Here is a 14114-nt window from a genome sequence, read left to right on the forward strand (position 1 = left end):
AACAGAGAAGGCATTTTCATGTGAGGTTCCCCTTTCCTTCCCAGTCCCTTAAAACAGGTTGAGCCTCCCCCCTCCCCTAATGAGGGATTAAGTATGTATTTTATGACTGCAGATCAATGTGTATTCACAGGGCTGGTTTGCCTGTTCTGAGGGCTGAAAAGCCCAAGTTTCTGGGTGAAAAAACCCTCTACCTCCATATGAAACCGGTTAACTCACCTTTAGTCAAAAGAGACCAAATAAAGGTCCTTCACGTCATGGACAGACATTGAACCCAGGTCTTCCTGACCAAAGGGCTTCGTATATACTGACTGAGCTACAGAGGCTCTAGAGAATGACTGACATAGCTAAAAGTTCAGTATTTTGAGCAATTGACTGAACTGATGGACACAGAGTAAACCAACAGCTTTTTGTCCATGAGGACTTAAACAGTAGAACTGGTTGAAGGAGTGGAGATTTAACAGTTGAACCTTTTGTTGAAAATGTAGAAAATGATAAATGGCAAAAGACTGATTGCAGTATATGAAGCACAGGAACATCAGTTGATGAATTCAGACTGACATTCCTGTGACAGTTGATGAATCCAGCATAAAGATATACACAGATTTACTTGCATTCAGCATTCAAGAGGTTTTATATGAACTATTATCGACCATGTGATTACAAAATGACAGAAATGCTGCACTGTAAGGGACGTGCAAGTATTGAGAGGCAGAATGTGGCAAAGACTGCTACCTGTTACTTGCACATAATTGTGTCTGGCAGAAGTAAAAGGAGAAATGACCAGGATGGTGACATCAAGCTAGATGAATCATGATATACGGTCAGCCTTCTTCAAAATGAGTGTTAAAGGATTGTATAAAAGTAGGATCAATCAAAAATTAAATACATGTGAGGACTGCAGTGCTAATGAAATCTATAATCATATTAAAGAGGTTGTTCATGAGGCATCTAAGGAAGCAGTGGCCAGTCCACTACTGCTTCCTTAGATGCAGGGTGTCCTTAGGGTGTTAGCTAGCCCGATGGCAAGTGGGCCCCCTGATGAATTGGGCCCCGTTAAGCATTAGACAATATGTTAAAAATGTTAAATGACCTTTTAGTAGCTTGAAAATATAACAGAAGTTCCAATATTATTACTGTATGCAACTAAAATTTATGTTGTATTAGTAATTTTAATAAAATCATTTTTCGAGGATACTTTATATTTAAGAATATAATAAATAACTCTGAAAAAATAATTCTGATTCAGGTTATGTGAGGCATATGTACATGTTATATAGGCTCGGATCTTTAATATTGCAACTGCGCAATGAAGCTTTGCTGGGAATCCCAGTCTGGAATCGTGATGTGCAGCCAGAGTCAACTTTGTATCGAGCTATTGCATACACTGCAAAGACAGCAAATATTTTTCGTTGCATCGGCCTAGTTTGGGTGTGCTTCGTCAGCTCTTCACCTCGTGCTTGTTATTTTTTATAAAAAGGTATGTATTTAATTAATATTTTTTATATATTGAGACCCTATGCCCTTTAATTTAAATATAATGTATTTTCTTATTGTATAAAATTAGTATAAAAATAGTAAATATATTTAAGCTGCATCATATGTACTAAAAATTCTGGCATCCAACAGACTTCATGACCATGCAAAAAATTTCCTTTTCACCTCCTTCATATGACCTATTGTTCTTGCATTATCCTATAAAATAATTCCCCTTTATCTGATAGGCTCTTCCCATCTCAGTCGTGTAACACCTCTCTTCCTCTTATCTACATTTCCCTCCCAAGTCCTGAGACAGTTTTTTGCACTGCAATCTCTACTGCTGCCTTATTGCTAATGTAGCCAGATAAGATCTGTGCACAGAAATCCAAATGAAAGCCTGATTAGGGTATTATAATAGAACTATCACCTCCTTATGTATACTCTAGTGTCCTTCATGAAATCTCACTTTGGACAGAGAAAGGTGGAAGGAGGGACACAACCTGTCTTTTTTTTTTTTTTTTATTCAAAAGTAAGTACTGAGAAATCATATACAGCACTCGGCAGATGAGGGTAATGTTATCTGTGTGGTTCAACAGGGATTTAAGGGGCACTCTTGTTTTGGTAACTAACTGCCATTTATAATAAAGTGGTTGATGAGAAAAAAGGCATATGTCATTTATATATATATATATATATATATATATATTACAAAGGCATTTAACAGGGTTTTCTACCACAGAGTGGTTAGAAAACACTCAACAGGAATACATATTAACACTTGAAGTAGAACAAAGTCATCCAAAACCCAAAATGTGAAAAGGAAGCTGGAGTAGACATTGATCATCACTTTCTTTAGTCCATCTACTGCTGGATGAATGCCTTTCCACGATTCTTCCATTTTGGCCAATCTTGTGCATCTCTCCACCATAAATGTCCATAACATCATGTCATCTCGGAGTCAATCTTACCACTGGTTCATCTGGTTTCCAATAATAGTTCTTGGTGTCCATTCTGCATGAACAGACACAATGAAGAGGACTACATGATATTCAACCAGAAATGCACCAATGTGGAGGTATTAAAGTTTCACAGTGGTTACACTGCACAATTCAGCAAGGACTGGTCACAGTGTAAAATTACAGATGATTGGAGTAGAGCTCAAAGTGCCCACCTATAAAAAAAGGGATATAAAACTGAATGCGTGAATTACAAAGAAATTTAGCTATTAAGTATCCCTGTTCAGATTTATGCAAGTATTCTTAGCAAATGACTAACAAAAAATTGTGGAAAAGAAGTATAGAAAAGAACAATATGGATTCAGGTCAAAAGAGTTTGTCAGGACCAGATTTTCACTTTAAAACAACTAGTTGAAAAATTATACAAATATAACAAGGAAAAAGGCATAGGAAAAGATGCCCAGAGAAAAGCTGTTCAAAACAGTTATTATTATTGCACCCTCCATGAGTCGGTAGACTCATCGTGGGAGGTTCATTCAAATGACAACATATTTATCATATAGAATCTTACAATCCTTAACACTCCTTGCATTAACAACACATGCTGGTAATGTGTTCCATTCACTGACAATTCCCCATATAAAAAATCTACTCCTCACACCCCCTCTTCACCACACTCTTACATAACTTCCAGGGATGACCTCTAGTTTTTCTGCTCTTGCTTTCTACTCTTTTTATAATCTCATCTGGATTAATCCAATAAAATTCTCTCACTAACTTAAACATCTATCATATCAACTCTTTTCCTCCTATCCACCAAACTCTGCAATCCACATTTCTTCAAACTCTCTCTCCATAGTCAGCATTCCAAAGTCATGACATTGTCCTCACATTGTCCCTACTCCTCACACCCCCTCTTCACCACACTCTTACATAACTTCCAGGGATGACCTCTAGTTTTTCTGCTCTTGCTTTCTACTCTTTTTATAATGTCATCTGGATTAATCCAATAAAATTCTCTCACTAACTTAAACATCTATCATATCAACTCTTTTCCTCCTATCCACCAAACTCTGCAATCCACATTTCTTCAAACTCTCTCTCCATAGTCAGCATTCCAAAGTCATGACATTGTCTTAGTCACTCACCTCTGGACCCTCTCCAATGTCTCCACATCACATTGAAAACCAGGTGAGAGAACCGAGCACAATAGTCCAAGTGTGGTCTGACTAGTGATTTATACAGTAGCACAACCACTTCCTTATCCCTACATGTAAGATTACTTCTTATCATAGCAACACTACAATGTGTGCAGCCTTTGTAACACTAGCAATATGTACTTTAAACTTCAGCCTACTGTCAACCATCACTCCCAAATCTCTAATCTCATCCACCTCCTGCAGTACAGCACTGTCACTATAGTATAGCCTTATATTTTTGCACTCCAAAATGCAACACCTTGCACTTATCGATATTAAAACTACAACCCCACTCCTCTGTCTAAGTCAAAGTCTATTCAAATCTTCCTGAAGGGAATTAATATCAGCAGTGCTACTTATAATTCTTCCCAACTTTGCATCATCAGCACACAACTGAAGATCCCTACTCAGTCCACATGATATATCGTTTATAAACAAGTTAAACAGCAGGGGCCCAAGAACAGAACCCCTGGGCACTCCACTGGTTACCCTCCTTTTTTTAAGATAATGCTCCATCACACAACTTGCTGGTATTGTTCAGAGAGCCAATCTTCAATCCATCTAACCTCTGCATCTTGTACACTAACTTATCATATGGTAATCTATCAAAAGCTTTTGCTAAGTCCAAGAATATCAATGTATATGATTCTTCCTTATTTAACACACCTGTTACCCTATCATAAAATGCAAATAAATTGCTAAAACAGGACCTACAATTTAGAAATCGATGCTGACCATCACAAAGAATGCTATGTCCATCAACCCAATCCTATACCTAACCAATCTCTCCAATACCTTGACACAGTTATACAGATCGGTCTATAACTGGAAACATCTGTCCTAGAACCATGCTTGTGGAGTGGTACTATTTTGCTTTCTTTCCACTCCATAGGAACCCTACCCACTACAAGACTTTTGTTAAATAACCAGGTCAAGGCCATAGCCAGCTGTTATACAGTATAAATGGGACATTACATCAAGCAACGACATTTGAGTTGTATGTCAGCAATTAGAGTTGAAGGAGTTGAAACCTAATATCAAAATCAGAGATGTTAATCTGAACTCTTACTTTATACAGATGATATTATACTTCTAAATAAGTCAGTACAATTCTACAGGATTCCCTGCCTAAATTGAATAACTGCTAATAAATTTGGTATGAAAATCAGCAATAAACACAACAAGATAATCAAAGATGTTGAAAGTTTATTTTTCACTTGGTTTGAGTATAATAAATTTAGTTTAATCCTTTATCCAAGTGTGAGCAAATAGTTTAATCCTTTATCCAAGTGTGAGCAAACAAAGTTTGTGCCTGAAAGTCTCTTAAGGACTGGGGTAAGGTGATACAACACCAGGGCAACTCATTGCAAAGGTGGAGCAAGCTACCAACACTCCTGTCTCAGTATATCCTATATCCTATAATGCAAAACACATCTCCTTGTGGATATGGCTAATGTTATGTATTAAGGGAAGGGCCACCACCCAGACTAGTTTCGACCTTTATTGAGGTCTCTTCAGTGGGAGCCAGGCCCAAGCTGAGATACCAGGCAGAAGCATTCGCAGGTCATCTCTACCTATAGGAGTTGCCAAATGGTGTGCCACCCTTTTTTAATAAATTACTCTGGATTTAGAGAAAGATGTTGAAAGTTTATTTTTCACTTGGTTAGAGTATAATAAATTTAGTTTAATCCTTTATCCAAGTGTGAGCAAACAAAGTTTGCACCTGAAAGTCTCTTCAGGACTGGGGTAAGGTGATACAACACCAGGGCAACTCATTGCAAAGGTGGAGCAAGCCACCAACACTCCTGTCTCAGTATCTCCTATAATGCAAAACACATCTCCTTGCAGATATGGCTAATGTTATGCATTAAGTGAAGGGCCACTACCCAGACTAGTTTCGATGCTCCACCTTTGCAACGAGTTGCCCTGGTGTTGTATCACCTTACCCCAGTCCTGAAGAGACTTTCAGGTGCAAACTTTGTTTGCTCACACTTGGATAAAGGATTAAACTAAATTTATTATAAGATAATCAAAATAAGCAGAAATATTGAAAACGACTGCATCCTAAATGGAACCTAGAGAACAAATAAAACATTTCAACTATTTAGGCACAAGTTTTAGTGAAGATGGCAAATTAAATATGGAAATGGATAACAGAATAAGTAAAGCTGACATGGTGAGGAACTAAATGAACAAATTTATATGAAATAAAAGTGAAATGAGTCAAAACACAAAACTAGCTGTATACAAGATGGTGTTTAAACATTTTAACTTATGGATCTCAGAGCTAAGGCAAAAATAAAACACTTAATCAAAAACTGGAGACCACAGAAATAAGAGTTATGAGAAAGATCAGGGGACTAAACAGATGACACCAATAATAGTATCATATTAAAAATGAGGATATTAGAAAAGAACTTGACATTGTTAGCGTTCAAGAATGTTTAAGCAGAGCTAATCTCCAGTGGTAGAGTCACTTAAACATAATAGGAGAGGAAAGGTTAACAAAAACAAGTGTTCTTTTGACAGGAAAAAGACAAAGATCTACACGGATTGATACAACAGAACAATAAAAAGTGCCTTAGAATATAGATATACAAGATCTAATAACATGACAGATAACAGGTGAATTTTGAAGTGGTAGTTTTTCCCCTTTCAGTTGTTTCTGACCCTAGGTGACTTTGTAGGCATTGTCCATAAAGTGTTCTTGGGGAGATTTTTTACAGAGTAGTTCATCATTGCTTTCCCCAACTTCCCCCCTCCCATTTTATTTGAGCTCGGGACCAGCGTATGACTGGGACGTATTCATGATTGAAATCCATGTGTTCATGGGGCTAGTTTGCCTGTTCTGGGGGATGAAAAACCAGAGTTTCCAGGTGGAAAAAAACCCTACCTCTGTATGAGACTGGCTAACTCACTTTTCATCGAAAGAGACCAGATAAAGGTTCCTCACGTCACGACGAGAATCGAACTCAGATCTTTCCCACCAAAGGGCTTCATCTATACTGACTGAGCTACAGAGGCTCCAATTTGGAGGAAAAAGTGTCAATAGGAAATTAGTAATGATGTAACTTTTTCATGTAGTACTATCATGACATCCTGTGCACTGCCCAAAAGTACATGTCAGGAGTTTGATGATGATGATAAAAAAAGAAATGAAATAATAGAAATCCAGCTGTTAGAACAGTGAAAAGATGGACTGCAATAAACAGCATCATAATAGACAGTGACTGTTGTGGCAGAAGTCTTTTTGTTTTTAATCTTGAAGTATGCACACGGTATGTCCATTACTTCAGCAGTGCATTTTGTATAATGTCTCAAATCCATCACAGTCTGGATTTAAATCATAATAGAAGGTTAGAAAACAGTGACTCAACTTGGGGAGATATTCACTGAGTCGTTTTTGTATCTTGGTCCAATAGCAGGTGTACTACACTTGGTAATCAGTGTTCTGTCCTTATTTTGATATCCACCCTTCCTAAAAAGTATACGTATCCACTATACGAACCTCTCTAGGGTTATTCTCATGAGAAATCCGAGTTTTCCGATTTAAAAAAAAAAAAAAACATCAGACTAGCTATCTCCTCTTCAGTTTAAAAGCTCTATAGAGATTCTGCAAATACCAATCTCTACTTATTCCGTACAGATTTCGATGCTGCAATACCTACTTGTATTGAATTTAAAATAAATAAATAAAAGTAATCAGAAATGTAAAATTTGTTTTATTTTTACCAGTCCTTCAAGTTGTGCGCGACTCTTACCCGTGCCTACATAATAACAATACCGACTTCACTTACCTAGACGTAAACACAACCGAACAACTCGCATGTTCACCAATATCACACATTGGTTTATAAGCGGAATCAGCTTCCTTGGATGTTTCCACATGAAATGCATACCAAGAAAGCAAAACACCAAGCACACATAAGCCACCTGTCAAAACTCTAGCACGAACTAAACCAACTGTTTGGGAATTCGCTCCAGTGACAGGCATCTTCGAAAGTAATTAACTACCGAATAAGTAACGACGTATAAACCGTGATGATAACAAATTACATATGCCACCGCTACACGATCCCCAATTTAATGGTGACAGCCAGCCCACAACATTGCTACAAGAGATAATCAGTAATGATAACACCCCCAATGCGCATGCGTTTGGCTTTTTAATTCTCTTTGCGCACGACGTATGTAAATTCAGTCAAGGCAAGCGCAGAGTGAATTATTATTATTATTATTATTATTATTCCTGATACCTCCAAGGAGTCCGAAGACTCATCGCGGGAGGACATCTTCAACTGTCTCTACACCTTACCTCTACTACGAATCAACGCCATCTACCGCCCACCTCCAACACCACCACAACTAGTAATTTTTGTCTGTAAATTATGTGACTTTTTTTTTCTTTTTCTAATTACAATGATTGAAACAAGCCACTTCACGCTATACCGTTGTCCACAATTGCACAGTGCACTAATCTCCCTAGTATAGCCACGCTTTCTTCATTAATCTAGCTTGCAAATATATTTTTGACTGTTAACTTAGTGTGTTCTCTGGTTGGTTTTCCTGTTCTGTTAGTAGAAAACCAGTTTCCAGAAGGAGGAATCCTATTGCCAACGAATTAAACCTGCTAAGAACTCATCTAATTGAAAAAGCCCATACTGGAAACAATGATATTTGAAATAATTTGACAGAAAATATCCGCTCGTTTTCTGATGATGCAAAATTGGGAAGAGCGATAGTCAATGAAGGCGATGTAGATATCCTGCAGAATGACTTCAATATGCTGGCGGTATAAGCAAACATAAATGGCTATTAAACCATATTAAAGTGTAATATCGCAAGTGTAAGGTGCACTTTGCGAGGGTGAGATTACATGCTATTTACCATATTAATGGAATTGAACTGCAAGAAGTTGATGATGCAAGTGACTTGAGAATAATGGACAGAGAACTGAAGTTTAGAGGGCATGTTGCAAAGGTGGCCAAAGCAGCACATCAAATTACATGGTTATTGAAGAACACACTGACAATAGGGATAGGAAAGTTGTTGTTCCATTTTATAAGGCCACATCTGGACTATTACTCACAGATCTGGTCACCTGGATTCCTTGGTGATGAAGAAGTGGTAAAGTAAAATCGAGAGGCGAGTGACAAAGATTGTTGCAGGTCGTTGGAATGTTTCCCATGAGGAGAGATTAAGTTTTATGGGCTCCAAAAATTAGCTGATAGGCGTAAGAGAGGAGATATGATAGAAAGGAATTTTATAGGATTGATACCTATCATGTGAATAATGATTAGCGTATCAATAGTCTCCTGTGATGAGTCTTCTTTAACAGCGGTTCATATCATCTTTAAACAGCGTCTCCTCCATGGAGACGCTGTTAATTTTTTTTTTAAATAATAATAATTTTCTTCACGTCGTAAGAAGAATAGAACCCACTTCACTTACAATCAAATGTCACACTGTACTTTCATATGCCCTGTGGGGACATCTTCTGTCAAACATGTTAAGCAGATGCCATCTTTTATCAACATCAGCGATTTTCAACCGGTGTGCAGCGGCACACCCATGTGCCGCGAGATTTGTGAAAACAAATTTATTGAAAGAAATAATGTCGTAATTTGCGCATTTATTCCCTTGAAGCTCCCAACAAGGATAAGTAATTACTGTTATTAATATCTTCTGTATGTAAATCAATCAAAATTATGCCTATTTTTTTGCCAGATCGTCAAAATAATTTAAACAATATATTTTTAGTGTGCCGCAGAATTTTAATAATTAGTCTAGGTGTGACATTTTATGAAAAAGGTTGAAAATCATTGGTCTATATCATAAATTTATATTGTAAGGTAGTTCCGTAACAAGGCAGGCTCAGGGTCCACGACGAAGGGGGCCTGAAATGGGACATCAAAAATAATCAGTATTATATTTACAATTTCAAATTATAAATTTTGCTGCCGTGGGGGCCGATTCCGTAATGTTTTTGGTAAAATAATAATAATAATAACCTAACGCCATTTATTAACTTATAGGGAACAGGCAAGGACTTTGAACCCTAACAAGCTTTTGGAGAATGAGTGGGCAGTTCAATCTCCACCAGTAGCCAATTAGAAATAACTGGCCCACGCCTATCACCAATTATAAGCAGCCACCGATGAAGACACCGGCAAACAAGTGCTGCCATGTCTTAGTACCTAACCCTGACAAAATATTATCCGACTTTGAGAGAAACTTGTCACAGGAAATCAACAATTATCTCCACGTTCTAACAAGAAAAGTATATTTAATATACTGCCAGATATTTCATTTTGAAAATAACAAACTATCATTTATTGATCATTCAAAATTAGAACGAGCCACGTGGTGTCACATCGTTAATTACGATAACGTTTCACTGAAGAAAGGTAAACATAAGCGTGCAGAATAAATGACATGTATAAATTTACAATGTCAAACAAAAAAAATTAATTTATAAAATCATACTAAAGATATTAATTATATGAAGAGCCAAAGGCTTCAATTCGGCGACATAAGCTTATTTAAGTTAAGGGATATTACATCCCATATTGTTTCATAGCCGAATAAGAAACTCAAAGAGTTTCATGCCAAATATAGTAAATATATAAACTTCGGCGAGTCCAAGCGTAAGCAGATACCTGGATAGTGTTACAACTGACCCTGTAGGGAGTGCAACACTGAGGCAACTCATTGTGAAGGTGGAGCAAGCTCCGATCACTATTCTTGATATTTCCCCATAATGTGAAACCCAGCTCCTAGGAGCTGTATTACTGTTTTACATTATGAGTGAGAGAAGGTCACTACGCAGACCAGTTTCAACCTTTATTGAGGTCTTGGGATGCAATATCCCTTAACTTAAATAAGCTTATGTCGCCGAATTGAAGCCCTTGGTTCTTCATATAATTAATAATTTATTAGGACACCTTCTTGGCAATTCTCATAGTAAGGAATATGTAAGTTCTGTTTGCTACAAACTTGGTATTTCTAGGTCTACCTACTCACTGATGAGACCTCAATAAATGTTGAAACCGATCTGGGTAGTGACCTTCTCTCACTCATAATGTAAAACAGTAATACAGCTCCTAGGAGCTGGGTTTCACATTATGGGGAAATATCAAGAATAGTCATCGGAGCTTGCTCCACCTTCACCATGAGTTGCCTCAGTGTTGCACTCCCTACAGGATCATTTGTAACACTATCCAGGTATTTGCTTACGCTTGGACTCGCCGAACTTTATATATTTACTATATTCGGTGAAACTCTTTGAGTTTCTTATTCAGCTATGAAACAATATGGGATATAATATCGATTTTCTTGAGTTTACGGGACGAAAAACCCGAGTTTCCAGGAGAAAAAACCCGCTTGCCCGTGACAGAGATCGACTAACTCTGGAATCGGTCGAAAAAAAGACAGAAAAATTTCCTCTAGTCGCCGACTAGACTCGAACCACATCCACTCAGCTACACAAGCTCTTTCTCTTTATATATACATTTTTCTATTGGCCTCAATCCCACAGCAGATTGATTTAAAAGAACCGTCATCTGCCTGTATGACTCCTAGTCTTGTTGCCTGCAATTCACCTGTTATCATAGCACCTCCCCCTTCTCCTGGTAAGTAGATTCAAAATTTAACCTAAGGCTTTACAAATCAAAGAAAAATTTATGCACTTCTATAAGTATTTATTTTTTTTTTATTTACATTTATTTTTTATTTCTTGCCAAATTGTTTGTTCAAGAGATTTTTTTATTTCAGAATGGGAATCCTGGAATTGAATTATAAATAACTACCCTATTTAATTTTCTACTGTTTTGAAAGTTTTCACAGACACTATGCAATATCTATTACTTCATTTTACCGTTTTATAAGAGAAGTAAGCCAATAATGAATGATAAAGGCACGTAAACACAAGAAATATATTTAATTAACCAAATATTTCGGTCTGGAAATAGCAGACCATCTTCAGTGGTATTACAAGAACAGTTTTAAAAAATACAAGCTAGAATACTAACAATAGATCGATAAAAATAGAACATGTCGCGTGATGTTATATCACTAAGTATTAAGTATAAAACGGAACATTTTGAAGTACAGACATGATTGGAAAAAAAAAATTCATGAGTAATCTTGATTAGACTTTCCGAGGTTTTTGATATAGATATACAGTCATTACGATTCAGGTTGGGATGATGGAGTAAGGCCTCCACGCTTTCCTTGAACAAACGTTCGAACTTATAACGGATCTATGAAAGAGGCGAGTCCTGGCCCAAAAGATGCTGTGGTCAGTTTCAATCCCGTGTTGAACCAGTCCAGACATTTCAGGTTTGTTGTGAAGAATGGAGGATTGATGTTCTTGGATTCTTTTTTCAAGAGAACTTCCAGTCTGTCCAAAATAGGAAAGATCGCAGTTGCAAGGAATTTGATAAAATCCAGGAAGAGATAAAGCTGAGCGTTTCTCTTTAGGAGAAGGAAAATGAGAAGACAATTTGTTAATAGGTGAATACGTAGTTGTTAAATCACATTTCTTTAAAATTCTTGCGATAGGTTCTGAACTACGAGATATAGGGAACAGTCACTCGACGTATTGAAACTTTGTTGTTTTGTGGAGGATTATAAGAATTGAGAAGATGTTGAGTACTTTTTTTTAGAAAAGCCATTGAGTTTCATGTGTTGTTGGATAGTAGAAAGTTCTTTCTGTAGATAATCAAAAGTAGAACAATTAGTTTTGGCTCTTCTGATGAGGCATTTTATAATTCCTGTTTTTTTGACAAGGATGATGGGCTGATTCTTTAAGAATATAACGACCTGTGAACGTTGGTTTCCTGTATACCACTGTAGTTGTAAGAATATTTGAACGTGACCGGATGAGGAGAACGTCTAAAAAAGAAAACTGGTTGTTTTCTTCTATTTCTATAGTAAACTTTATACGATGATGCAAGGAATTAATACTGTTTAAAAAAGAAGGTAAAGAGTTTTTGCTGTGAGGCCAAAGAGTAAAGATGTCATCTATATATCTTACCCAAAAGGATGGTTGAGGGAAAATAGATGAGAAGAGAACTTTTTCTAAATGTTCCAAATAAAAGTTGGCTAAAGCAGGAGAAAGCGGACTTCCCATGGCCGTTCCTTCTACTTGGCTGTAAAATTTATTTTGACATACGAAATATGCAGAATATATTACGAAATCGAATAGTTTTATAATGTCTTGAGGAAAGATGTCAGCATGTAATTTTAAAGTTTCCTTGAGAGGTACATTGGTATATAAAGATTCTATATCAAAGCTAACCATAAGATCTGTAGGTTGTAATGAGACATTTTTTAATTTTTCTAAGAAATCTGAGAAGTTTTTTAAAAAAGAATTAGTGTTGCCAATGTAAGATTTCAATAATTTAGCTAGATATTTGGCTATGCGGTAAGTAGGAGAACCAATACAATCTACTATTGGAAGAAGAGGATAGTCAATCTTATGGATTTTTGGAAGGCCATAAAATCTAGGAAGTCTTGCAAAATGAATTTTAAGTCTTTCAATCGTGTCTTTATCTAAACTGATGACTTCATCTAAGAGAGAATTTAATTTCTTTAGTTGTCTGTTGGTTGGATTATAATCAATTTCTTGATATGTGGAGAGATCTCGAAGCAAAAAAAAAGATTTCATCTGTAATTTGCTGAGTCCATAACTACTGTTGCTTTTCTCTTGTCATCTTTGGTGATAATGAGGTGATTATTTTTTCTCAAGGACTGTAAAGATTTCATTTCAGAAGGAGATATGTTGGAAGGAGGATGTTTGGCCTTAAGTAGAGAAGAAGCGACTTCTAGGCGAAGAGCATTAGCTTCATCACTAGTTAGATGATTGAGATTCCTTTAAATGTTAAGTCGGAAATCTAGATATGGTATCTTATTTGGAACAATAGAAAAAGCATGTCCTTTTGACAGGATGAGGGTTTCGCTTTCAGTCAAATGACGTCCGGATATATTGACAATCCAATTATCTGGAGTTATAAAGGGCTTGGATTGTCTAGATGAAAGAGCTTCATGTTTATGGTTAAGATATTGACTTAGTTTATTATAAGCACGTTGAGTAGAATGTTTAGCCACATTTAGAACTATGTGAGAAAGATGTGGATCCAAATATTTGTGGAAATATATGTGGAAATGTGATGACTGTGAATAGCAAGGTCACGTTTAACAGCTTTAAGTTGATTACGGATTAGAGATAAACTAGTGTTCCGGAATATTATGAGCTCCAAGAGATTTTATTGTTTCTTTAATCTTAGCGAAATTGGGAATAATCTTGTTGTCGCGGCACTTTTTTAAGAAATTGATCTTTGCTCGTAACCTACCTTGTATAACTGAAAGTTTTCCTAATTTACTTTCAGTTATACAAGGTAGGTTACGAGCAAAGATCAATTTCTTAAAAAAGTGTAACCTGTTGTAATCGGAGCATTAATACAATTAGATACTTCCTAGG

The 14114-nt window shown here is 36.6% G+C and overlaps 1 protein-coding gene across 2 annotated transcripts in view; it reads right to left on the minus strand.

Moving 5' to 3' along the window:
- Window positions 1-7887, minus strand: part of Vkor (Vitamin-K epoxide reductase) — a 124926-nt gene extending 117039 nt beyond the window's left edge. Inside the window, exon 1 of one of the 2 annotated variants that reach the window (XM_090391638.1) lies at window positions 7429-7793. In XM_090391638.1, coding sequence (XP_090247764.1) covers window positions 7429-7625 — 197 coding nt within the window. In that variant the 5' untranslated portion in view covers window positions 7626-7793. Of the gene's footprint in view, window positions 1-7428 lie in introns of both variants that reach the window. The other variant, XM_090391639.1, reaches the window with a different exon arrangement.
- Window positions 7888-14114: the final 6227 nt, after the last annotated feature.

The sequence above is a fragment of the Typopeltis vanoorti genome, chromosome 4 (genome assembly GCF_054136105.1).
Source record: "Typopeltis vanoorti isolate ZY-2024b chromosome 4, IOZ_Tvanoo_1.0, whole genome shotgun sequence".
Lineage (NCBI taxonomy): Eukaryota > Metazoa > Arthropoda > Arachnida > Uropygi > Thelyphonidae > Typopeltis > Typopeltis vanoorti.